The 25,245-nt window shown below is 43.3% G+C and overlaps 2 protein-coding genes across 6 annotated transcripts in view; one reads left to right on the forward strand and one right to left on the reverse strand.

Annotated features, from left to right (window-relative positions):
• mideasa (mitotic deacetylase associated SANT domain protein a) lies at positions 1 to 19,267 on the reverse strand. 3 transcript variants are annotated; one of them, XM_077510990.1, is made up of 13 exons: positions 19,166 to 19,267; positions 12,433 to 13,881; positions 8,362 to 8,574; positions 6,999 to 7,341; positions 5,996 to 6,062; positions 5,769 to 5,911; positions 5,571 to 5,674; positions 3,999 to 4,074; positions 3,745 to 3,833; positions 3,519 to 3,662; positions 1,920 to 2,036; positions 1,400 to 1,566; positions 1 to 968 (listed from the first exon to the last, which is right to left on the reverse strand). In XM_077510990.1, exons 2-13 carry the CDS (start codon positions 13,720 to 13,722, stop codon positions 692 to 694), a joined length of 3,030 nt encoding a protein of 1,009 aa, XP_077367116.1. In that variant the 5' UTR covers positions 13,723 to 13,881; positions 19,166 to 19,267; the 3' UTR covers positions 1 to 691. The 3 variants fall into 3 exon arrangements, with proteins under 3 accessions (XP_077367116.1, XP_077367115.1, XP_077367117.1); XM_077510989.1 differs by lacking the exon at positions 19,166 to 19,267 and adding an exon at positions 14,227 to 14,910; XM_077510991.1 differs by lacking the exon at positions 19,166 to 19,267 and adding an exon at positions 14,227 to 14,904 and having other exon boundaries at positions 8,383 to 8,574.
• Positions 18,119 to 25,245, forward strand: part of ttbk2b (tau tubulin kinase 2b) — an 11,004-nt gene continuing 3,877 nt past the window's right edge. The window contains exons 1-13 of one of the 3 annotated variants that reach the window (XM_077510993.1): positions 18,119 to 18,267; positions 19,231 to 19,347; positions 20,350 to 20,497; positions 21,346 to 21,419; positions 21,523 to 21,663; positions 21,754 to 21,858; positions 21,960 to 22,025; positions 22,524 to 22,616; positions 22,775 to 22,900; positions 22,988 to 23,145; positions 23,310 to 23,505; positions 23,601 to 23,812; positions 23,890 to 24,280. In XM_077510993.1, coding sequence (XP_077367119.1) covers positions 19,285 to 19,347; positions 20,350 to 20,497; positions 21,346 to 21,419; positions 21,523 to 21,663; positions 21,754 to 21,858; positions 21,960 to 22,025; positions 22,524 to 22,616; positions 22,775 to 22,900; positions 22,988 to 23,145; positions 23,310 to 23,505; positions 23,601 to 23,812; positions 23,890 to 24,280 — 1,773 coding nt within the window. In that variant the 5' untranslated portion in view covers positions 18,119 to 18,267; positions 19,231 to 19,284. Of the gene's footprint in view, positions 18,268 to 18,341; positions 18,856 to 18,881; positions 19,143 to 19,230; positions 19,348 to 20,349; positions 20,498 to 21,345; positions 21,420 to 21,522; positions 21,664 to 21,753; positions 21,859 to 21,959; positions 22,026 to 22,523; positions 22,617 to 22,774; positions 22,901 to 22,987; positions 23,146 to 23,309; positions 23,506 to 23,600; positions 23,813 to 23,889; positions 24,281 to 25,245 lie in introns of those variants that run through there. The other 2 variants (XM_077510992.1, XM_077510994.1) reach the window with 2 other exon arrangements.

The raw sequence follows: 25,245 nt of genomic DNA on the forward strand, positions 1-25,245 counted from the left end.
TTGATTGTTCAACACTTTTTAATTATGTTTATTTTCAATTCACAAGTTATATTGCATCTGATAGGATACACTTTTTTTATATTACCAAAATCGTTGAAAAATGCATAAATATGTCAAACTTTATATATACTATTTTTGTGTTTTTACATATTACTTTTAAAGGTTAGTTAGTTGTAAAAAAAGTGTACAACCAAACCTAAAATAGAATCAGCAACAGTCAACGCAGCATTTTCACACTCTGCAAAATCTTTTTGAAAACGAGCCATGGGCTCCTTTGAATTAAAAGGAGCCATAAACATGTTTTTTTTTTGTTCTGCGTAAATTACAGACGACCTGATCATGAATACCAAAACAACCCAGGGAAATTCCCTATACTGAAAAAGTCGAGTTTTGGACAACAAAGTTAATTAAATAAAGAATATACAGTACTGTAAAAAGGCAACATTGGCAAAAGCGTACTGTAGAAGTGCATTTAGACAAAAATAAATTCATTTGTAAAATTTTAAACGATACAAATGTGTGAAAATATGGAGTGCCAGCCTGGTTGATGAATACAAAGTCTTTTATCAGCCAGTAGAGTGCAAGAGCTCCACAGGAAGACTAGAAAAATTTCTCTTGTGCTTATTGCGCTCTTGTTGATCATTCTCGTCCATCCCTTCGAATCCGTTTCGCCGTAAATTTCCGTTTGGTCTCAGTGCCAGTCTTCATCTTTGTCGTCCTCCTCCGCCTCCGATGAGTCCTCCTGGCTGCTCGGCTCCCCTTGGTTCTCCGCTCCGTTTCCGCCTTGGTGAGATGATGCCGCCGCCGCCGCCGCCGCCGCTATGGCTAACAGGGCCTCCTTGCGGGCTTGGGCGGCGGCGGCGGCCGCCTGCTCCTCCGCCGCCCTCTGGCGCAGAGCGGCGGCTTTCTTCTCTTGCTCGGCGTGGCTCTTCATGTGGGCGCTGCGACTCTTAACTTTGTGGAACACCCTGATGCGCACAGTAACGGGGTTAGTAAAACAAAACCAAAAAATAATAATAAAAAAAAAAAAAAAAAAAAGCGCAGATCAGTATTAAATTTAATTTTTAACTTTCACATTTTTAGTAGTATTTTATTTTCATTTATTTATATATATTTGTATTATTATTATTAGTAGTAGTAGTAGTCGTAGTAGCATTATTATTATTTTATTAATTAATTAATTTAATTCATTTTCTATTATTATTATTATTATTATTATTTTATTTTAGTTTATTTATTTATTTTTAATATTTGGGTAAATAAAACAGTATTTTTTTTCTTGAAGAAAATCTATTATTTTTAAACAAAATAGAGAATATTTGCTACATAAGAAACCTGCGTAACAAAGCCAACACAAAAATCAAACAAAATGGACTTTCCCTGACGGCTTTGGTCGTACCTGCCGCACTTCTTGCATGGAAATACTGCGTCAGGATCTTGCGTGGGCTTTACTGGCACTTTGGTCTTCTTTGCTGCCGCTTCGCTCCGAGGCCTGTGTGGAGCTGATGTGTAGGCAGCATCCTTGACAACATTCTCTGACTCTTTCGCCACCGGCACAGTGCTCGCCTGGAGAAAAAGTTGTGTAATTTTAGAGAAGGCTGCGCACAGCAAATATTTTCTTGACAGTAATATGTTGTATGTGCCTCCACTGTTGCATTAGTGGAATATGAGTTAAGCTGCAAAATCCGCCTGTTTTTATCCATGTCCGAGGCGGCCATTTTGTCACTTGTTGTCGACTGAAAATGACATCACAGTTACTCAGGGCCAATGGCCAATCACAGCGCAGCCTGTGAGTGTCACATGACCAAACTGGTAAGCCATGATTGGTTGTTGACCTGAGCAACCGTGAGGTCATTTTCAGTGGACAGCAAGTGGCAAGATGGCAACCCCCTGATTTTGGATTTTGTTCCAACACTCACATAATCATGAGCCTGCAGTGAGTGAGCCACGATGGCTTGTTGACTGCCGTCCTGCTGATAAGGAAGCTCCTTCTTGTCGTCCGTGTGCATTTGGGTTGGATGTGACTGTTGAGAACTCTAAGGAATCACAAAGTAGGTTATAAACATGACAATTTTCGGAAAGTCTCGTTTTCGGACCAGAGGTTACTCATATTACATATTCGCATGGAGAATCTCTGAAAAATTTTCCAAATTTGAGGCTTTACATGGGAATTATGCAAATTTATGGAACCTAAGGGGATTCACTGGGAATATGAGGGTTATTAAAACATAAATAGTCATAATCAGACATGCGTGCGGGGGCATTACACTAAGCACAAATGCTTATTACATACACCTCTAAAAAGGTGAAATGGCTTATTTAGCCAATGAAATTCACTATTTGTAAATATTTTATTATGGTATTTTGTCTTGGCAGGGTTTCTATCTTATGTATTTGCTTTCTTTGTGAAAATCTGCAACTTGTCCTTGTTTGGACTTTTCTTTTTTCTTCATCTGTATCTAAAACCTTAATAAAGCATAAACAATAATTTCAAAAAAAAAAAAAAAAAGTCAAATTTTGACCTGTGGGCACTGCATCACAGGTAGCAGACCACTAGATGGTGCTGATTTTCTTCCTTCCCAATATTGCCATGTTTGACTTCAGCCTAGCAACAAGTTACCAAACTAATTATATGACGTGATTTTTTTTTTTTTTTGGAGTTGTCCATTTTGTAATCCAAATTATTTTTGTTGTATGCAAAATTGATAGCATTTCCATTGAAAAAAAAAGGAAAATACAAACATTTATTTCCTTCTATTTTGATCCTAATTTACTCAAATGAAGTGAGCGATGTTTCTAGGGCCCAAGCTTCTTGATTTTCTAAATAAAGACAAACAACCATTAACATTCATATTCACACCTATAGACAATTTAGTCTTCAGTGACTCTAACGCGCATGTTTTTGGAAACGGAGATGCCAGAGGTGTCCAAACTTTTTCTTTGGAGGGAGGGCCTCATACAAAATAATCGAAGGAAGCTAGGGCCATTTTGAAATTGTCTGACTTTATTAAACACGCTAAAACTAATATGCCTATTAATAATGTACTATAGTTTAGCTAGTTATTTTTAAACAGGACAGTTTGGAATGTTTCTTGATTTTAGGGTGGCCCACACCCCTGTATCCCACAAGAATAGAGCCGCCCAATCTCTGAACCAATCTCCACATTCAGAATCAAAGGAAGAGTAGTCGGTAATAAAATGACATATTTTAAATCACTTGAGGATCTTAGTTGATTATTAATGTGATGTGTTCACAAATTAGACCTTGACACAGACAGCGGAACATGGAGGAAAACAGTTTTGCTTCTGGAACTGAAATATGCGACAATTAAATTACAAAGAGAAATATTTCTGTTTTAGATTTAAATAGTTTCTTTGCATATCTAGAAAAACAGGCTGTGTCAAAAGTAATTTTTTTTTTATATGCTGAGGGTTGCTAAAAAATAGATGGCGGGCCATAGTTTGGACACCCCTGGTATATGCAGTATACATTTTTAAAAATCCAAAGCAATTTCTACCTTAACATCCACCACAGCTTCTGTGTGTTTATCCAAAGGCGAGTTTGAAGGGCCGTAGGTCAAAATCCCACTGCGGGCGATTTTCACCTGCTTTTTGTACGTGTAGTAGAACTCGACACATTGCGCCACCGTCTTCGTCTGCACCTGGAATGGAAAGCGACCTCCATTCAACTATCGGCGGAAAAACTGGCATCTTGTGCGAGCAGAAGTGAAGAGGCGTGCGTACCAGTTTCTGCACCACGATGAAGTCCTTGCTGTAGGCAGACATGCCTTTGTTAAAGTAATGCTTCTCTTCTGCACTCCACCGGTCGGAGCCTGTAAGGAAACCAAGTGGCACGAAAGTGCCATAATTTTCAGTACGTCATTTGCTGTTGCATAATTACAATGTATCAGATTACTGTCAGCTGGTTCACCTTCCTTGAATTAATTATGATACATATAAGATGAATTCATTGGCAACTTGTGTGAAATTGACCTAACCTGAGTAGTGATAACCTGCCAGGTGGTGGCCTTTAGGGAAGATTGGCTCCTGATGCAGTAAACGCCTGAGGGTCTCCTATTTAAAAAAAAAATAAATAAAAAATGCAGAAAATCAAATACAAAATATTTGCATCTTTAAGTAGATATATACATGGTTTTTGATGACTATACTGCAACCCACTAATTCACCCTCCAATTGTTTTCTGAGATGTGTCAACACAGAATGAAAGTTAACATGTATTCTTGTAATATAGTATTTAATATCAACATAAGCTAAAAATGCCATCGTCAATACCTTGAAATAAGGCTGTGCATCGGCCCACAAAAATTACTTGTATTGAGCCAAATACTTTTTTTTTTTTCTCTTATTCTAATGTTGATCATATCTTACAGCTAATAAAATCCGAACTTCAACACTTAAAATATTTAATCCATCCATTTTCTTAACCGCTTTACTCGTCACAAGGGTTGCAGGGGTGCTGGAGTCTATCCCAGCCAGCTTCGGGCAGTAGGCGGGGTACACCCTGAACTGGTCGCCAGCCAAAATATTTCAATATAATGTTAAATAATTTTTAATTTAGGGTTTCAGGCAATTAAATTTATTAAATCATTATTAATCGCAAGTTTTACATCTGTTCTAAATATACAATAAAATGCACAATAAAATACTTTTTTCTAAGTTTTCATACTCTTGTTAGCATAAAAAAATGGGGAAAAAACTTTTAAACCAATACAAATATGGCTGCATCTTTCAATCAGTGATACAGTAATTTCATAATTCATCAAATTTAGTTAAAATTCAAAAGGTATACAGTACTGTAAAAAATGAGTGACATTGATTTGTGTTGAGAATTTTACTGCCACTAGATGGCACTATTGTATTGGTAAGACATCTAATCTTTAACATGAAGTAACTTGTGAAATTCTGCACATTTTTAAAACAACCCCAGTCTCCACAAATATATGCATTTTTATTAAATTTATTACTGCTAAATTTTGACATGGACGAGTCTACTGCATTGTGACTGGAATTCCCCCAGTACAGGCTTTCCAAGTAAGGGGCGGTCATAATCGCGTGTTAAAAAATTTGTGGCATTAAACTTTAAATGAACTAAAAAGTAACGCACTATTTTTAATAGACAAATTTGGTAGGAATTGGCTTTTTGAAAAGTATTTTCCTGTGAAGAATGAATCTGTATGAGTTAGTCACTTAAAAAAAAAAAAAATTATATATATATATATATATATATATATATATATATATATATATATATATATATATATACATACACACACACACACACTAGAGAAAAAAACTTCTTCCATAATTTATAATACTGTATAAAACAATATAATAACGAGATGCACATTTTTCCAAAGTAAGAACTTAAATCTTCTGCAGCAAAGACTAATTAAAATTAAGAATGTTAAAAAACCTGCAATTAGACAGATTTTGCACCAGAAACATTTTCATTCACATGTATCATGTAATGTGGCAATTTGCGCTGTTGTAATAATGAAAAGCGCATAGTCGATACAACTGATAAATCACTGCAGCAATAATGGACTCACAATGAAATCTCCTCCACTTTCATGTAAACAATGCAGCGCCAGCTCCTGGTTGGTTCCTCCTCCGCTGAGCACACTGGAACAAGCCATGCTCATCAGATTCTCCACTAGAAAAGACAACATGAGGAGGAGGATTAGTGAGTGGGCAGATGGTGATCCAGTACAAGAAAACAAAACAAAAAAAAAAGCAAGGCAACTAACCACTATCCGGTTCTGTGTGTTTTAGCTGGCCGTCATGCAAAGGAAGCCAAACCAGGTCGGCCTTGTGCGGGTCCAAGTGAGCCAAAGACTGGTGTTGCAAGTCGGGAATTTCCGCTTGGTACTGCTGCCCGATGTTGATGCGCCTGCACACAAACGGAAGCTGTGGGTGAGATGTTGGCGCCGCGTCGGTGGCCTCAAGGTTTTTTGCTTGAGAAAATGCAGCTTACGGCTCGAGGCTAACGGGCGTGGCGTCGGTGATCAAGGGCAGAACCGGCGGTGTGATGTCTGAACTTGCTGGGGGGGAAAAAAAAGAAAAAAAATCAAATATGTGGTGAAGGGATGTTGAAGGCTTTATTTGATATCCAGCTACAGGTCCATGTACGAGTGCAGTGTTGCCTTGACACACAAGTGACTCAATAATTCAGCCATTTTACTTGCTGCTAGCTGAATGCTAACAAATAACGAGAAACGCTACAGACAGGCTAAAAAATAGCATTTGTGTCGCTCTTATCATGAATTTTTGAAGGCAAAAAGTGTGACAACTCATGCAGACTGATAAAATAATTCTCACAGGCATATGTTCTTTATCCTCTGCAAAGAATGACTAATATTACTGGACTTACTGACGAGCTGAGAATGTCTGCGTATACCCCTGTCATATTATACTGCCTCCATGTGGCCAAGTCGCATTTATCAGGAGGAGCACCACAATGTCAGTTAAACAAAAGCAAACTTCACTTCAGCGGGGGAAGATGATTTGAGATAATAGTGTAGGCAACACTTTATGCTCTTAGTCCAATTTAGCTCACTAGTTGAATGACTTTAGTAGAATATAATAATAAGAATAATAATAATGTTTGTTATTTATTAAAAATAATGTTTTTTTTCCCCCCAATAACTTTTTTTTTACTTTTGAAATTTTTACCTCCCGTTATGCGATTAAAATTTACTACTAAACTACTGCGCTATACTACAACACTACTAGGCACAACTAGTGGGCATGTGGAGACTACTAGTGGCACTAAAATGCCTACAAATAATCTGCCTCACTAGCAACATTTAGCCGATTACTTAAATTAATGTGCACAGAAATGTCATAAAGTAGCGGAACAAAATTACTAGTGCACCTTAGTCGTTCTACCAAATTGTCTTACTAGTAAGGCGAAAGCAAGTACTAGTAAATAGGCTATTGAATAAATACTCAAATACAAGACTGGAAGGAGGACTTACTGGAGCGCAGCAGGCTTCTGGTGGCCGTCTTGGGTGTCGCAAGCGGCGGGAGGATTTGGTTGCTTGCGGCAAAACTGGTGAGGAAAGTGGAGAAGTAGAGTCCCGAGCCTTCTCGCACAGGAGATAGGATGGGCGGCGGCGTGTAAGGGGGCAAGGCGAGCGGGTTGTCCGGCAGCCGGACGGGAGAGCGCAGGTTGCTCTGGTAGGCGGAGATGCTGGAGTAAACGGACGCTGGGATCAACGTGGAAGGTCTGGGTGGAGGGATGATGAGAGGGTCGGGTCGGGGTCTGCGCCTTTGTTTGCTTTTTCCATCCTCGTCCAGTCCGGGATCATTTTCTCCATCCTAGATTGAGGAGGAAGGAGAACTTTAGGATTTTGGTATCCAAATAAACACTTTGGTATCACGTGATTATTGAGGAAAAAAGATGCATAAGGGTACTGTGTTTGCAAGTTCCCGATGTTGTTAAAGTACCCTAAATGCACCTTGTTGCTAGCGTACAAAGCGTGTGATGTTATGTACATTTTTCCATCACTTAGCATCCTTTAAAACTTTTTAATAACATCCCAGTCGGAGTTTACTGTAAAACTAAGCACATAAAAAGAATAACGCATTGTTCATTCATACAATAGATGTTTTTGTTTTAAAAACAGCACCAGTGCTAATGCTAAAGTAAAGTCCAACTGACATGCTAATGGAACATTAGCATAGAACTACTGAAGTGATATTCCACAAAATAACGAATATTCACACAAAAATACTGTTAAAACGCATACACACAGCTACCATAACATATTCAAAGGTGCAGATTCTTCCAAATTTGCGAATAAAATGTTATATTGGCATTGCTCACAAATTTCTTCTTCTGCTGCTCTTCTCACCTCATTGTGTGTATACCACGCATACATGGCACCACACTGCCCCTAGTAGGTGAACATGCGTATAGCAAGAACAGCCAGTATTTATTTTTATTGCTACTATTTTAGTATATTCTTATTTCACTTGTCTACTATTGTAATTTTTGGTCGTTCTTTTTTTTTTTTTTTATTTAGTTGTATTTAAAATTCAGATTTCAAGGATTCAACAAATTCCACCAACACACAATTACATCTGCTATTGTACAAAATATGATACCTGAAGACCAAGGTTAGCCCAGTAAATCCCCACTGTTAAAATTAAAAAAAATAAAAATAAAATAAGATAAATAAGATAAAGAGATAAGGCACATGCTTATTCACTGATTCATTGAAAAATAAAAATAAAATGTTGTTAGCCATTCAAATCAGTATGTGAAACATGTGAGATCAAAACCTGCTATAAATCTGCAATATAAAAAATCTCATCTTTAACCCTCCAAGAAGCAACCTGCTCAAAGTTGTCTGTCACCGAGTTTCGGAGAGATCTGCGACGAGCCACGATGACGGACGGTTTGCAGTCAGCCGTCGCCGAGGGCCGCTCGGCCTGGCCCGCTCGCCCGTGCACCGACGCGCCGTGACCGGCTGGGATCCTGTGCACCGGCACTGACACGGGCATGATTAAAGGGACCATGTTGGCGGGTTTGCCTCGAGGACCGTCGCCCTGTTGCGGAACAAAAGCAAAGGTTTTACAAATGACAGTCACTCATTTTAGTCCAAATGTACTTTTGTTTTAAGATCCAAACATAATGATGTGAGGAACATTTGTTCAAATTATACTCGTTTGTATAATAAAATAGTAGATATTAAATAACGTTATTTTAATAGCAATTCATTATGCTGAGGAATATATTTTCAGAAAAGTAAAAGTAAAAAAAAAAAAAAAAAAAGTCAAAACATAAGCTCCTCTTTTAGTCCATATTTAAAAATAACTGTATTGCTTAAAAAGAGGAATACTTATAATCTTTATATGTAGTACTGTAAAGACTAAAAATGGTGAAATATGCCAAACAAAATGTAAATATCAGCAATAAACAAAACATCTTTCTGACGCAGACGACTAGCCATTGTGTCAAACTGTGGCAGTATAGCGCCAACTACTGCTGAGGAGGACTTGAGCAATGTGTTTGTTTTTTTTTATGGCCTTAAATATCAGAGGCTTGTGTCGGCAGCCTCCACGAGTATTCAATACCTTAAAATAAGGAAAGTATCAGACCAATCCTATATAAATATATTATAAAACACGCAACTGAAACTGAATTTGAGTATTTATTGAATTTGAGGATTTGTTTTTGATGACTTGTGAGGAATAAGCGGTTAAGAAAATTGATGTTTTTGATGCGTACACTAATACAATCAAAATTTTAAGAGGACAGTCAATAATAATAAATAATAAGAACATTTTAAATAAAAAAAATAAATAAATAAAAAAAGAGACAAAACTTGTGCATTTTCCTTAAAAAGTACAAAATAACTGCTACATGCTTGGCTCGTCAATCATTAATTATTTACTTAGAACCGGTAATTAAAATGTTTTATTTTGAATCAAAATAAATTAGGATGGCAAATAAAATTATTACATTTAAATATCCAAAAATATTCTAGAAATGCCAGTAAAGATATTGCTAACTAAATCTATAAATTCAGTGTTTTCCTGCACATCTACAAATCCAATTTCCGACAGAGTTTTAACAGTTTTCAGATTTGTGGTTGCGGTAATAAAGTTTGGCCAAGTTTCGGACTGGAGTGATTACTTCCGTTTCCAGTTTGTGGCAGATTCAAAGTGTGCCTTTGGCCTGCCACAATAACACACAACCAGCAGAGCACAAATCTACCTACCAGGTCACTGACCTTCACGCACATAACTAACTAGCTTTAGCGGAAAAACTGTTCTTATCAGGAAACGTTTTGAGGCACTACATATGTATGCACTGGACTGGATTTTTTTTTGACCCACAAACATTTTTGATTGGCAGTTACAAAACACACTTTTCAACAGTTTTTTCATCGTTCGGTGCGTCTCGATAAGATTAGAACAGCAACTGCGGGTTGCGTCTGGCGATGAGCAAGCATTTTGGCGTTCTAGGCAACGAGGGAGTGCAACTGTTCAGCTTGGCAGCCCAACCAGGGCCGGCCCCTCCCTTGAAGTTCTCAATGACTGAGCGAGAGAGCCTGAGGAATGTGGAGGTGTGCAGACATGCAGCTGCCACTGCACACTTGTGTGCAACAGCACAATGACTTGCACTCCCATAAATCGGATACCTGCATCCAGTCGATGTGAAGCTGCGAGGGAGAAAATACAAGCGGGTGTTCCACTGGCAATGGCGAGACATTATATAAATGCTCAGTTACAACACAGAACTTAGACATTAAAGTGACCGCTTGCACAACGTAATGGGAACCAATAAAAAAGAAACGCCTTGACAAAGACTACTTCAAAGAGAGCAAATTTGGGTTCCTCATTCATCTCTACGAGTCAAACTAGGCCGCAAACTTTTCCTGAGCATAATTAAGCAATCATGCAAAGAATTGATCATGAAGAACTGATTATGATCTCATTTTGATATAACTGAGGCAAAATAGTGCATTGGATTATTGTCAAATAAAAACTAAGATCTATGTGGGGGTTTTTCTGTGCAATTAAACGTGTTGTGCTTTACACTTGCTATATGAATATTTTTGTTGTTACACATATGACAAAATTGAAATGTATTTTGTTATATATATTAAATATTAAACTGAGTAATATTGTATTATAAAACATATTTACTTTTTTTTTTTTTTTAAGTTTGCCTGTCCATATCCTTTTGTGGGTATCGTCCACCAGCTAAAATTCAAATGAACTATTTACAAAATATTTTCAGTATTTAATTTAAAAAATAAGTAAATAAATATTAAGTTAAAAAAGGAAGCAATTAAATTGTTGCAAACATACATAATATTTATTAGGGGTGTGAATTGCCTAGTACCTGACGATTCGATCCGTATCACGGTTCACACAGGTCACGATTCGATTCGATACCGATTAATCCCGACACGAATTTATAAGTCGATTGTTGCGATTTTTTTTCATTCAAATTTAGAAAATACTAATCAGTAAGCTTGTAGAGTGTAAGATTTATATGAAAATGTGTTATTTATCTGAAATTTCAGTCTTATAGAGGTTGTAATCTGTTTCATGTTTGAACAGCATTAAAATAAAATATTAAGGCTTAATGTTCCGTTCATATAATATTCTTCCATGCTCAAGGTGTGAATCCTAACCCGAAGTCAGACGTTTTGTTGAATATTTTTCCATTAAAAATGGAAGTTTAAAAATCGATTCACACACACACACACAAAAAAAAAAAAAAAAAAAAAAAGGCAATGATGATAAGACATTGAATCGGTAAGACTACCGAATGAACAATTCTGAGCTCTTAAAAAAAAAAAAAAAAGATTTTTTTTAATCGATTCGAGAATTGTGCGATGTAGTATCGCGATATATCGCCGAATCGATTTTTTTTTAACACCCCTAATATTTATACTCTACTATCTCTATAATTTAAATTAAAAATAATAAATATTTATGAGGTCGAGTACCCAGGTGATCCCCGGCCTTAAAGGTATCGGTACTCCCGAAGGCGGCCGATACCATTTTACGGTAGGGAACTACAAATTAGAAGAAAATAAAATAATTCTCATTAATTTTTGCACTTTTAAGGAAAAATGTCATATTGGGCTATATAGCGCTTCCTTTAACGATCTTTTGTTGTTGTTGTTTTGGAAATTTTATCTATCAAAAGTACTAGTGGTATCAGTACTTGGTGTGACTACTCAAAAGTTGAGCAATAGTACTGGTGTCGGTCTGAAAAAAGTGCTATGTAGTAACGTAGTGATATAGCTCTTGTAATGGATGTCATTAGACCGCCTTAGTAAATAATGCCACCTTTTTAAACACTATCATAGCTGTTTTTCGACCTGACTGCTTGGAGAAGCCTCTTATGCATGTAGACAGGAGACTGCAAAAGTCAGAGTAAACAAAGCCAAGAAAGTGATGTTGAAAGAGTTGGGGGAAGTTCTTCAGTGAAATAGGGAGTTCTTCCTCTTTAAAAGTGCAGCTCGCCTTTTTGTCACACTGACTAACTGCAAGTGGGACAAACTTGCATTTGAATAGCTGTGAACTAACAAGACTATGTAATAAGGGATTTTCAACATAAAAATATTCTTTACAATATGTTCTGATTACCGGTACTATTTCTCAAATATGAAATAAGCTGCAAAATCCACCAATTTTTATCCATCTCAGGGGGCGGCCATTTTGCCACTTGCTCCCCACTGAAAATGACCTCACGGTTGTTCAGGTAACAACCAATCATGGCTCACCAATTTGGTCATGTGACACTCACAAGCTGAGCTGTGATTGGCCCTGAGCAAATGTGATGTCATTCACAGTAGTGGGGCACAGAACATATTATTGTAAAGACATTTTTATTGTTTGGAACGTGTAGATAAAGCATAAGAGTAAAGGATTTTTTTTAACCTCAGTTTTGCAAACAGACAGCGATTCAGGCATGGAGGGCATCTCGGACGCCTTCTGGGCGAGAGTCTCCAAGTTAATCTCCTTGGACGCCCTCCTTTTCCTCCGGGTGCTCTGTATGACTCCTCCCGTGGCAGCGGTTACTCCATTTTGCGAGGTTTCTTTCGGCCACATGCTGACCGGAGGCGGCGCCGACGGCGATTGCCCGTCCCTGGAAAGGCGACGCGAGCGCCTCGGGGCGGCCGGCGCGGCGTCGGAAGGTTCCGAGGGGTACGGATCAGGTTGGGCTTCCTTCGGCGGCTCGGGTATTGGCGCCGTTTCGGGCGGGCGGGGTTCCGACGGTTGATATGTGACGAAATTTGGAGGTTGTGTGTCTGGCTGGGGGATGTTTTGTGCTTGTTGCTGCATTTTATGCATTTGTTGTTGTCGCTCGTGTAGCTGCTGCTGTTGTTGTTGTTGTTGTTGTTGGTGATACTGTTGCTGCAGCTGCATTTGTTGTTGTTGCATTTGCTGCTGCTGTTGTTGTTGTTGAAGTTGCTGCTGCAGCTGTAGTTGGTGCTGTTTCTGCAACTGGTGCTGTTGTAGCTGCTGTTGCTGCATGTGGTGAAGCAGCTGCTGCTGTTGTTGTTGTTGTTGTTGTTGTTGTTGTTGTTGTTGTTGCTGCTGCTGCTGCGTTTTGGGCTGCTCTCCGTAGCCCTGAATTCCCTTATTGAAAACCGAGTAGTATCCCTGTGGGAACTGCTGCTTGTTGAACGTCGCCTGAAAGGGCTGCAGCATGGGGCCCGCCACGTTGTGAGGCGGCACGTGGGCCGCGCCCTGCAGCTCCGCGCCTTTGTGTTGATACGCCTGCAGCTGGGCCTGCTGCATGGCGTGCTGCTCCCACTCCAGTCCCCTGCCCTGCGCCGGAGCACGGGGGGCGTCCCGATAAACCTGCTGCTGGTTTTCGCCGCCCATCTTGTGGAACGCCATCTGGCCCCGGGCGTTCACGCCGCCCACGTAAGTTCCAAAGTTCTGGCTCCAACCGGGAACAGTTTCCTGAGGCCAGCCCGGAGCTTGTAAGGAGTCCTGCACCCACTTCACCGGGGCCACCTGTTGATAGGGCGGTAGAACCTGAGGGCCTTTCTCTGGGTTGTACACGCCGGAGCTGGCGGCCGAGTCGCCCTGGATGGACTCCAAAGACGGAGCGCCTAGTCCGTAATAAACCTCGCCTGAATGCTGCAAAGGCTCTTTCATGGCTGCCACTGCTCGATGTTTGCTGCTCTTATCAGCGCTCATTTGAGGAGGAAGACTCATGGCGAGAAGTTCTTGGCGTCCGGGTTTCGTAGTGCGTTGACTTCCTGCGCTTGCTTTTTGTACACAGCTGGCATGTGGAAGGAAATATCAATCCGAAAGGAAATGCAGAATCTCAGATGAAGTTCGAAGCCTGTTCACATCCTCTTCATGGTGCCGCACCTTTAAATAATACAAGACTTTGTTTACCACTGGAGAAAGCATAAAGTGAATAGGAAAATGGAGGCCCAGGCATAAAGGTCAAAGAGCACGCATGCTTAAAAGTCAACAATCAAAATCATGTCATGTTTATGTCCAGCTAAAAGGGGCGTTTGGATTCAGTCAGCAGCAACTAGGAGGCCCTTGGACAGCATAGCTATTTGGCCTAACTAGAAATACAGGAAATGAAGGCGATCGTGCAACAGAGCTTATACCCGCTGCTGGCCGTTAAAAAAGCTGCAATGAGGAAGCATTGGAAGCACTGGGGGCGATTATGCAACACACAAACCACAATATAGAACGTAATACCTTATGAATGACACAGTTGCTTTTCCATGGTCGGCCCCGAAGAGTCCCTTTGCTCGCGATCAAAGTCATGCAGATCCATGAAGGGATTGTGCGCCATAAATGTCATAACTCTCTCTTAACTTTCATTCCGAGTTTCTAAGCGCGTAAATATGGCGAACAGGCGAGTGTACACGAGTGTAATCACCGAAACTGGACTGCTGCAACCGCTCGTTCACGCCGTAGTTACAATGTTCCACATTGTATCCGCCATATCGTGGCTTTTCCTGGAAAACACGTCCGTAACTTTTCTCTCCTTCACTTGGCCGACTTTTTTTTTAAGTCACTCGTAGAGGCGGCGTGTGGAAACGCTGCGATTTCCGCACGTAGGAACGTCGCGCGGTAAGAGTGCGCGGTGGCTAAAAAGTCGCGCGGCATAACGCACGGAAATATACAGTTGGAAAAGAGTGCAAACGGACAGAATGCAGTGCAAAAAAAAAAAAAGCAACGATCGCAGCAGATTCAGCGCCTCACCCACAAACAGACCAGAGCTTATCCTGTTTTCCAACCTGCTGCTTTGACCCCGCCCACCAGTGCATCCGTGTATGCTCGTTTTGTTTACCGTCTCAGTCCGAAGCGGGCGGAGCCGTAACGATATTTCGGTTGATTGCAAGTAGAGTGTTGCGATTGGTTGGCAACCAGTCCAGGGTGTCCCCCGCCTACTGCCCAGAGCCAGCTGAGATAGGCGCCAGCACCCCCCGCGACCCTTGTGAGGAATAAGCGGTCAAGAAAATGGATGGATGGATGGCAAGTAGAGTGACCCAACATTTATCGAGCCAATGAAGTCATTTTCCATCGAAGTCGAAATGCTTTTTTAATTACTAGGTCCTAAATATTATAAAATATTCCATTGTATAGATGGACAGTTGTAAAAATGTCTATTTTCGCTTTTAAAAAAACCCGTTAATGGATTGTTTATTTTCTACCAAAAAAAAACAAAACATTATTGATTTTATCTATGGCATCTACAATAGTATAACAATTAAACAAGCTTCCCCTCCGTGAGCCGGCACCTTAACGTGGTGGAGGGGTTTGCGTGTCCCAATGATCCTAGGAGCTATGTTGTCTGGGGCTTTATGCCCCTGGCAGGGTCACCCATGGCAAACAGGTCCTAGGTGAGGGACCAGACTAAGCACGGCTCAGAAGCCCCTGATGATGACGACTAAAAATGGATCATGTTTTCCCTTGCCCGGACGCGGGTCACCGGGGCCCCCCTCTGGAGCCAGGCCTGGAGGCGGGGCTCGCTGGCGAGCGCCTGGTGGCCGGGCCTGCACCCATGGGGCCCGGCCGGGCACAGCCCGAAGAGGCAACGTGGGTCCCCCTTCCCACGGGCTCACCACCGGTGGGAGGGGCCAAAGGGGTCGGGTGCAGTGCAGGCTGGGTGGCAGCCAAGGGAGGAGACCTTGGCGGACCGATCCCCGGCTACAGAAGCTGGCTCTTGGGACATGGAATGTCACCTCTCTGGCAGGGAAGGAGCCCGAGCTGGTGTGCGAGGCCGAGAAGTTCCGACTAGACATAGTCGGACTCGCCTCCACACACAGCTTGGGCTCTGGTACCAGTCCTCTTGAGAGGGATTGGACTCTCTTCCACTCTGGAGTGGGGGGACGGGTCCTGACTGTTGTTTGTGCATATGCACCAAACAGCAGTTCAGAGTACCCACCCTTTTTGGAGTCCTTGGAGGGTGTGCTGGAGAGCGCTCCCTCTGGGGACTCCCTCGTCCTGCTGGGGGACTTCAACACTCACGTGGGGATTGACAGTGAGACCTGGAGGGGCGTGATTGGGAGGAACCCGAGCGGTGTTCTGTTATTGGACTTCTGTGCTCGTCACGGTTTGTCCATAACGAACACCATGTTCAAGCATAAGGGTGTCCATATGTGCACTTGGCACCAGGACACCCTAGGCCGCGGTTCGATGATCGACTTTGTAGTCGTGTCATCGGATTTGCGGCCGCATGTTTTGGACACTCGGGTGAAGAGAGGGGCGGAGCTGTCAACTGATCACCACCTGGTGGTGTGTTGGCTCCGGTGGTGGGGGAAGATGCCGGTCCGACCTGGCAGACCCAAACGTATTGTGAGGGTTTGCTGGGAACGTCTGGCGGAATCCCCTGTCAGAAAGAGTTTCAATGCCCAGAGCTTTTCCCTTGTCTCGGGGGAGGCGGGGGACATTGAGTCCGAATGGGCCATGTTCCGCGCCTCCATTGTTGAGGCGGCCGATCGGAGCTGTGGCCGTAAGGTGGTCGGTGCCTGTCGCGGCGGCAATCTTCGAAGGGATCCCGTCAAGCTGAAGAAGGAGTCCTATCGGGCCTTTTTGGCCTGTCGGACTCCGTAGGCAGCTGACAGGTACCGTATGGCCAAGCGGAACGCGGCTTCGGCGGTTGCTGAGGCAAAAACTCTTTGAGGAAGCAGAGTCTGGGGACTCTGGGGTGGGCTCTCCTATCTGGGGTTGAAGTCACTGAGGTGGTTGGAAAGCTCCTCGGTGGCAGGGCCCCGGGGGTGGATGAGATCCGCCCGGAGTTCCTAAAGACTCTGGATGTTGTGGGGCTGTCGTGGTTGACACGCCTCTACAACATCGCGTGGACATCGGGGACAGTGCCTCTGGATTGGCAGACCGGGGTGGTGGTCCCCCTTTTTAAGAAGGGGGACCGGAGGGTGTGTTCCAACTACAGAGGGATTACACTCCTCAGCCTCCCTGGTAAGGTCTATTCAGGGGTGCTGGAGAGGAGGGTCCGTCGGGAGGTCGAATCTCGGATTCAGGAGGAGCAGTGTGGTTTTCGTCCTGGCCGTGGAACTGTATACCAGCTCTACACCCTCCGCAGGATCCTCGAGGGTGCGTGGGAGTTCGCTCATCCAGTTCACATGTGTTTTGTGGATTTGGAGAAGGCGTTCGACCGTGTCCCTCGGGGAGTTCTGTGGGGGGTGCTTCGGGAGTACGGGGTGCCGGGCCCCTTGATACGGGCTGTTCGGTCCCTGTACGACCGTTGCCAGAGTTTGGTCCGCATTGCCAGCAGTAAGTCGGATTCGTTTCCGGTGAGGGTTGGACTCCGCCAAGGTTGCCCTTTGTCACCGATTCTGTTCATAACTTTTATGGACAGAATTTCTAGGCGCAGCCGAGGCGTGGAGGGGTTCCGGTTTGGTGGCCTCAGCATTGCATCTCTGCTCTTTGCAGATGAAGTGGTGCTGTTGGCTTCATCAAGCCGGGGCCTCCAGCTCTCACTGGAGCGGTTCGCAGCCGAGTGTGAAGCGGCTGGGTTGAGGATCAGCACCTCCAAATCCGAGACCATGGTCCTCAGTCGGAAAAGGGTGGAGTGTCGTCTTCAGGTCGGGGATGAGATCCTGCCCCAAGTGGAGGAGTTCAAGTATCTTGGGGTCTCTTGTTCACGAGTGAAGGTAGGATGGAGCGGGAGATCGACAGGCGGATCGGTGCAGCGTCTGCAGTGATGCGGACTCTGTATCGGTCCATCGTGGTGAAGAAAGAGCTGAGCCAAAAGGCAAAGCTCTCAATTTACCGGTCAATCTACGTTCCAACCCTCACCTATGGTCACGAGCTGTGGGTCGTGACCGAAAGAACGAGATCCCGGATACAAGCGGCCGAAATGAGTTTCCTCCGCAGGGTGTCCGGGCTCTCCCTTAGAGATAGGGTGAGAAGCTCAGTCATCCGGGAGGGACTCAGAGTCGAGCCGCTGCTCCTCCGCGTTGAGCGGAGCCAGCTGAGGTGGCTCGGGCATCTGGTTCGGATGCCTCCTGGACGCCTCCCTGGGGAGGTGTTCCGGGCATGTCCCTCTGGCGGGAGGCCCCGGGGACGACCCAGGACACGCTGGAGAGACTATGTCTCTCGGCTGGCCTGGGAACGCCTTGGGATCCCGCCGGAGGAGCTGGTTGAAGTGGCTGGGGAGAGGGAAGTCTGGGTTTCCCTCCTGAAGCTGCTGCCCCCGCGACCCGACCCCGGATAAGCGGAGGAAGATGGATGGATGGATGGATTAAACAAGCTTCCAGTAGATGGCAGAAGGTACAGCTAACCTGTGTTTCGATTCCTGTTGTCTTTCGTACAATATTGCAATAATAACTTTATGGCCAACTAAACAAAACAGGCCTAGGTTTTTAAATTTGTAAGTAAACTGAGACGAGTTCATTATTTCAGCATATACTTTTTGCGACAGTTTCGTTTGTTGGTGTGCTGTGAGAGGTTCAAAATGTAACCGAACATGCCTCTTCAGTTTAATTTCTGTAACATTTGTACGCTGTCATGACTCATGACTATGACGAATTACAAATATTCAACATGAATATCCACCTTTGGCCGTGCAATTTCAGTTTGTATGCGTGAAAAATGCCAACGTGATTGTGTTGTACCGGAGTTGGGGCGGGGAGATGGTTGCCATGGCGATCCTGCGGCTCATTCGGGAGCTTTTAAGACGTCACCGTTGCCCCTGTAATCGGCGGCTGTGGACAATCGGCTGGCTAGCTTATTAGCTCACGTTTTGGATAATACCCCCTCCATCGCCGTCCCTTCATCCGCAAGATAAAGGAACCGTAGGAATGACGTGGCCGTCAAGAAGTGGACCATGGTGGCTCCGTCCCGGTGCAACCGAGCGAGGTAACGCGGGCAAGGAGTCGCGGTGGCTCGCTGCTTAGCCACCGCGGAGTAAACATGCTAGTTAGCATTCAGCACCGCCTCGTATATTTGTTGCCTTGCAGCTCCCCCATACCACGTTACCTTTTACTAAACCATACCCAACTCCTTTTCTTGTCAATATTATGCTTTGGGCTTCGGTTAAAATCAGCTAAAGCTAGCTGCTAACCGCTAGCTAGCTCCCGATTGGAATGTCATGCACAATCAAGTTACCCTCTCCACTTTAAAATACGCGAATCGGTGACATGAAGGTATTTTCAGTTTGTAACCTTACCTATCATCACTCACAATATCAGGCAGTGTGGTTTAAGGAGTGAATGAACTGTTTGCACTTTGCAGTGATGGGTTGGTGCCACTGATGTCAGCTTGTGACTGCAGCAGAGAGCACTCACCATGAGTGGAGACCATACAGACATCCTGTCAGCGGCAGATGTGGTCAAAGACAGATGGAGAGTGGTAAGAGCTCACTAGAAGTACCCCTTATGTCTTATTTAAGCACAAGGTACACTTTAGGGCAGTGGTTTTCATTCAACTGGTAGGTTTGTGGACGGCTAATAAAAATACAGGTCATGTCAAAAGACTAGGCAAAAGAAGGCACTAGCTTAATACCTGTATTTTCACATTTTAATTTGAATTTTTAAAACATTATGGCCCAGATAGGTTTCTATCTGAATGATTACTGTAGTTGTGACTAGTAGGGCTGAATGATTTTGAAAATAATACTACAATACTAATAGGAGTACAGGCGGCACAGTGATCGAGTGGTTAGCACGTCCGCCTCCCAGTTCTGAGGACTCTGGTTCGAGTCCAGGCTCCGGCCTTCCTGGGTGGAGTTTGCATGTTCTCCCCGTGCCCGCGTGGGTCTTCTCCGGGTACTCCGGTCTCCTCCCACATTCCAAAGACATGCATGGCAGGTTAATTGGGCGCTCCGAATTGTCCCTAGGTGTGCTTGTGAGTGTGGATGGTTATTCGTCTCTGTGTGCCCTGCGATTGGCTGGCAACCAGTCCAGGGTGTCCCCCACCTACTGCCCAGAGCCAGCTGAGATAGGCGCCAGCACCTCTCGCAACCCTTGTGAGGAATAAGCGGTCAAGAAAATGGATGGATGGATGGATGGATAATAGGTGTACATTGTAATGTTGATTTGAATTTTTTTAATTGTTCATCCCTCCTGCAGTCTTCCACAGCTCACTCATCCGGACTTTGTTCTTTCCACATGCAAATACTTTACAAATCTTTTAGGAGTGACTAAAAAAAACATTCGAAGCAACTGCAAGCATCATTTGCATGTGACACTATCGTGGTATTTTTCTATACGATCCAACCATACTTGCTTGCTTGTGAGAATGGATGAAGTGTAGGCCTGCCACTGAAACTGTGGTTGGTGTCAGGTGGGGCATCTTAAGTGTTACCCCCACCAGTCATGACCGGTACATGCCTCATGAAAAACTGCTCTGCAGGTGCGAAAGATAGGCGGAGGTGGCTTCGGGGAGGTCTATGAGGTCTTGGACCTACTCAGCCAGGCCACCGTTGCCATGAAAGTGGAGTCAGCCACACACCCCAAACCGGTGCAGAGGACTGAGGCGGCCGTGTTGAGGAAGCTGCAGGGTGAGTGACGCTTTGCCGCACAAGCCAAAAGCTGCATTAAGCGTTTGTAGATGCAGTCAAACGATCAAGGGTTTGCTTCTTTGCACTATAAATATAATTAATTATGACTACTTCAGTATCATATACACAGATTGTCGAAGGAATGTGTGAAAATAAATTGTGTGATAGAAATTGTAAGACATGAAGTCATCTGCTAATCATCAGATAGGAAAAAGAACCGTGCAGTATTGCACAAGAGCGCCACAGTTGAGCTTTCAAGAAATAGTGCTCAAGGTTAGAAAATAATGCACAGGAAGCAATTGTCCCTTAGCTCTCAACTCAACTCAACTCAAGTTTATTTATACAGTATAGCGCTTTCAAACAGCCTGAACTGTCACAAAGCGCTTTACAGAACACAAAAAAAAACCAAACATAACATAAAACATTAAAACCAATACAATCACAACAGATCAACATTCTTCCATCCCTACATACGCTTTGATGTTTGAAGCAGTTTTTAGATGAAAGAGGACAGAATCAGTCTCCTTTCAGTAGTTGATCAGAGACGTGATCTCAGCATGCATGACGTCACACACGTTTGCTACAAGCTAAGTTTGCTTATAAGCTAGCTCATAAACAAGCAGTCGCAATGAGCACCATACACACAAAAAGAAGGGTCCAATTTCCAGTCCCATCCAAAACTACCTCTCCTCTAAGCGCCATACCTCCATCCAGAACATGTGATAGTTGAATCAATATGTCATTGCAATACTGTAAGGATATTGATTTACTGTACATTATATAATATACTTAATGCACCTATACTCCACATCTACGTATTATGTTGTTGTTGTTTTTTTTTTCAACAGGCAAAGAAAACGTGTGTCGCTTTGTCAGCGCTGGCCGAAATGAACGCTTCAACTATGTGGTGATGGAACTCCAGGTAGGCTTTTCACACGGTTCCTATGGGTTATAAAAAGCTTTAATATTAACATTTCACTGAACTTTTGTTTTAAATGTGAATAATGAATGTTAACTCTTCAAAGGGGAGGAACCTGGCCGATCTGCGGAGAAGCAGGGCCCATGGTACTTTCTCAGTCTCGACGACTCTGCAGCTCGGCAAGCAGATTTTACAGAGCATTGAAAACATCCACTCAGTGGGATTCTTGCATCGCGACATTAAACCAGTAAGACAACTCTTACCGGAAGCAGTTGAAGTGTTTTTAGATGAAAAATGAAAAACATTGACAATTTATGAACTTTCATGTCGTTCAAAGGCTAACTTTGCAATGGGAAGACTAGCAAGTACCTGCAGGTGCTGCTACATGCTGGACTTCGGTTTGGCCCGACAGTACCTGACCTCCAACCAGGAACTCCGTCCTGTAAGCTCACCTATCAAAGTTAAATGTCTAAAACTGCAAATCTTTTCGCACAACAATGCACAAATGTGTCTCACATGTACCTGTGACTTTTTCTTTTCCAGCCTCGGTCTGTGGCCGGTTTCAGAGGAACTGTGCGATATGCTTCAATCAATACTCATAAAAACAAGGTGAACTGACATCTGAGCCACTTCCTGTTGAATTGGGGGCACTTCCTGTTGATTTTGGAGCACTTCCGGGTCACTTCCATCAACATGGAGGCACTTACTGTTGATTTTGGGACACTTCTGGTTCACTTCCTGTTGTTCTTCGGGCACTTCTTGTTGATTTTGGGATACCGCCGGGTTACTTCCTGTTGAAATTGGGGCATTTCTGGGTCACTTCCTGTTGTTTTTCGGGCATTTCTTGTTGATTTTGGTATACCGCCGGGTCACTTCCTGTTGATTTGGGACACTTCCGGGTCACTTCCTGTTGATTTTGGGATTCCACCGGATCACTTCCTTTTGATTTTGGGACAATTCAGGTCACTTTCTGTTTATTTTGGAACACTCCCAGGTCACTTCCTTCCTGTTTAAATTAGTAGTTTAAGAGGGTTAAAAAAACAAAATAAAAATCAGATTTCTGTATGCATTTCCTGTTTTGACTTTGTGTGTGATATTTGACTGCAGGAAATTGGTCGTCATGACGATCTATGGTCCCTGTTCTACATGTTGGTTGAATTCACGTCTGGTCAACTCCCATGGAGAAAATTTAAAGACAAGGTACAGTGTGTGTAAATGTTAGGTACTAACATAAATGTGTATCTCTGTGGAAAAATTGATCTTTATTGTTTTTGTAAAAGGCAGACGGTGTCCTGTCATTGCATGAATATATAATAACTTAGAGTCTCAATTAATATTATGATCCTCCTGTCCGACAGGAACAAGTAGGAAACCTAAAAGAAGCATACGACCACCGCCTCATGCTTAATCACTTACCATCTGAGTTTAGCACATTCCTAGAGCACATCGTCAGCCTGGACTACTACACCAAACCAGACTACCAGGTTGGCGCTCAGCTCACGTTTGCATCATCACGTTTGCTCCCCTCCCGACTGCCAAAAATGCTGACGTGTGCGTTTCCCCCGTGACAGCTGCTGATGTCACTGTTTGACAGTGCGATGAAAAGCCACAATGTGCTGCACAACGATCCCTACGACTGGGAGAAAAGCGACTCGGAGGATATTCTGACCGCTCCTGCGGCACCACCGACCGGCCAGGAGCTCACCCGCCTCACGCCAGCTCACATGGGGTACACACAGTCGTGCTGTTCTTATTCCTTTTACCCTTTTCACACTGCAGAACTGGTAGTCCTTTCTGTTCAGATTAAATGTCCACCCTGTCGACTCTCACTGTAAAAAGTGTGCTTTGCAAATGAGCTCCAGGGGTCACCCCTCACACTCTCTCTTTCTAAAGCATGGCCAATGCATCCGTGCTGCCAGTGGAATTGCAGAGGGAGAACACAGAGGACGTCCTCATGCTCGGAGAGCGCTTCAGCGATGCCGACAACTGCCCCCCTGCTCCCCCCCCTGCGTCCGTTCCTGCGAGAGGCATATGGGATGAAATGGAACGCATTCAAACTCAGAAGCACGTTGAGCCAATGATCAGGAAGGTCCGTTCTGTCTACAGCTGAATGAAAATGCATTCAGATTCTATTCAAATTTTAAGCATCCTTAGTTGCTAACTTGCTACTTAATTTTTTTTCAGGTGGTGACTGAGGAAGAGCACAGTCCGAACCAGTGCAACCATAGCCCCGCTGGCTCCGCGCAGAGTTCTCCGAGGCGAGTCCGATCCGAGACCATGTACTTGGAACGGGCTGTGCCGCTGCTCCGGAAGATGCGTCAGAGTCAGAGCTTGGCGTTTGAAAGGAGACTCACACCTGAACCCAAACCCACTCTTGAGCGCTTCCTTGAGTCCTGGTTTGTGCTTCAGACTTATTTTTAAACACCACAATGTTCATTCAAACCATATAAAAAAAATGTTTTTTTTATTTCAGTCGGAACAAATCGCCTCCCGTCCTTTCTCACATCGGGGAGAAAGCCTTGTCCGCCGATCATTCCGGCACGGGTACGGCCGACCCAGAGGAAGGCGCTGTCAGCAGCGGTTTTGTCGCCGTCAACGTCAGTCCTGTGGTCCAAGAGGGAGACTCCCAGGAGTGGGTGGTGCTGGAGCTGGAGCAAGGCAGCAATTCCGCCGCCATCAAACCTTCAGCTGAAGTCCAGCGCGAGAACAAAGTGGCTACCCCTAATCCGGCCGACGGCCAGAGCCATCCACCGCGTGAGGGCCCGGATGTAGGAATCAATCCTGTTCTGTCACACTGTTCGGCTGCGACGTGGTTACTTGGCCACAGGAGGCTGCTGGGGCAAGGACGACCACATGTGGATCAGGTAGGAACGATCAAGCATCTTCCCTATGCTGATTTTTATGTTGTTGTTTTTATTTGCTTAACATTCACTTAGTAGTTACGGAGGACCCAAACTGCCCTGCCACAATTTAAAATAAATAAATAAATAAATAATTAAATGGAAAAAAAGTTTAAATAAAATGGATGAAAAAAATGTAATTCAAAAATTGAATACAAGAATATAAATATAAATGGATCTAAAAACAACTCTAATATGTATACAAATAAATGTGTTAATAAATATATAAATTAAATTAAATATCAATAAATAAAAACGCTCTGCTCTCACATTTATTTATTTCATGCTGCAGACGCTCTATCACAGGGGTGTCAAACATACGGCCCGTGGGCCGGATCAGGCCCGCAAATGGGTTTAATCCGGCCCGCGAGATAATTTTGTAAAGTAAAAAAATAAATAAATAAATTTAAAAATTTGTAATGTCCGACTAATTAATCAGCCAGCCACAATCAAAACATATAACTTTGTAATTTCACAAGCAGTCCTCAGATGACCAATGCAACTTGTCCAGGGAATCGTCGTCCGGGATGTCATTATTTTACACACAACTTTAACTACAGTTTGTTTAATTATTATTATTATTTTTTGCAATCATACACCAACATAAATGTGTTAAATACGACACAAATTCAATTACTGGTAACACAAATAGATATGACAAGGATAAACGTCCTTATGACATCATTAACTGCGCCATGCAATGCATTCTGGGAACAATATATATGCAAAACAGGTCAATTTCACACGTCCAGAATGTATACCGGCAAAGTGTTGCTGTGTTCTATTTGCATTTGTGTTATTTTTCGGAACAATATGATTACAATTGAGCTCCGTAATTTAGGTCTGGTCCACGAAAATCTGCGTATAAATGACAGCAATTGTTTTTAAGTTATATACCGTTATTTTTCCGATGCGCCCCACTTGATAAT

The sequence above is a fragment of the Festucalex cinctus genome, chromosome 21 (assembly GCF_051991245.1).
Source record: "Festucalex cinctus isolate MCC-2025b chromosome 21, RoL_Fcin_1.0, whole genome shotgun sequence".
In the NCBI taxonomy this organism is placed as follows: domain Eukaryota; kingdom Metazoa; phylum Chordata; class Actinopteri; order Syngnathiformes; family Syngnathidae; genus Festucalex; species Festucalex cinctus.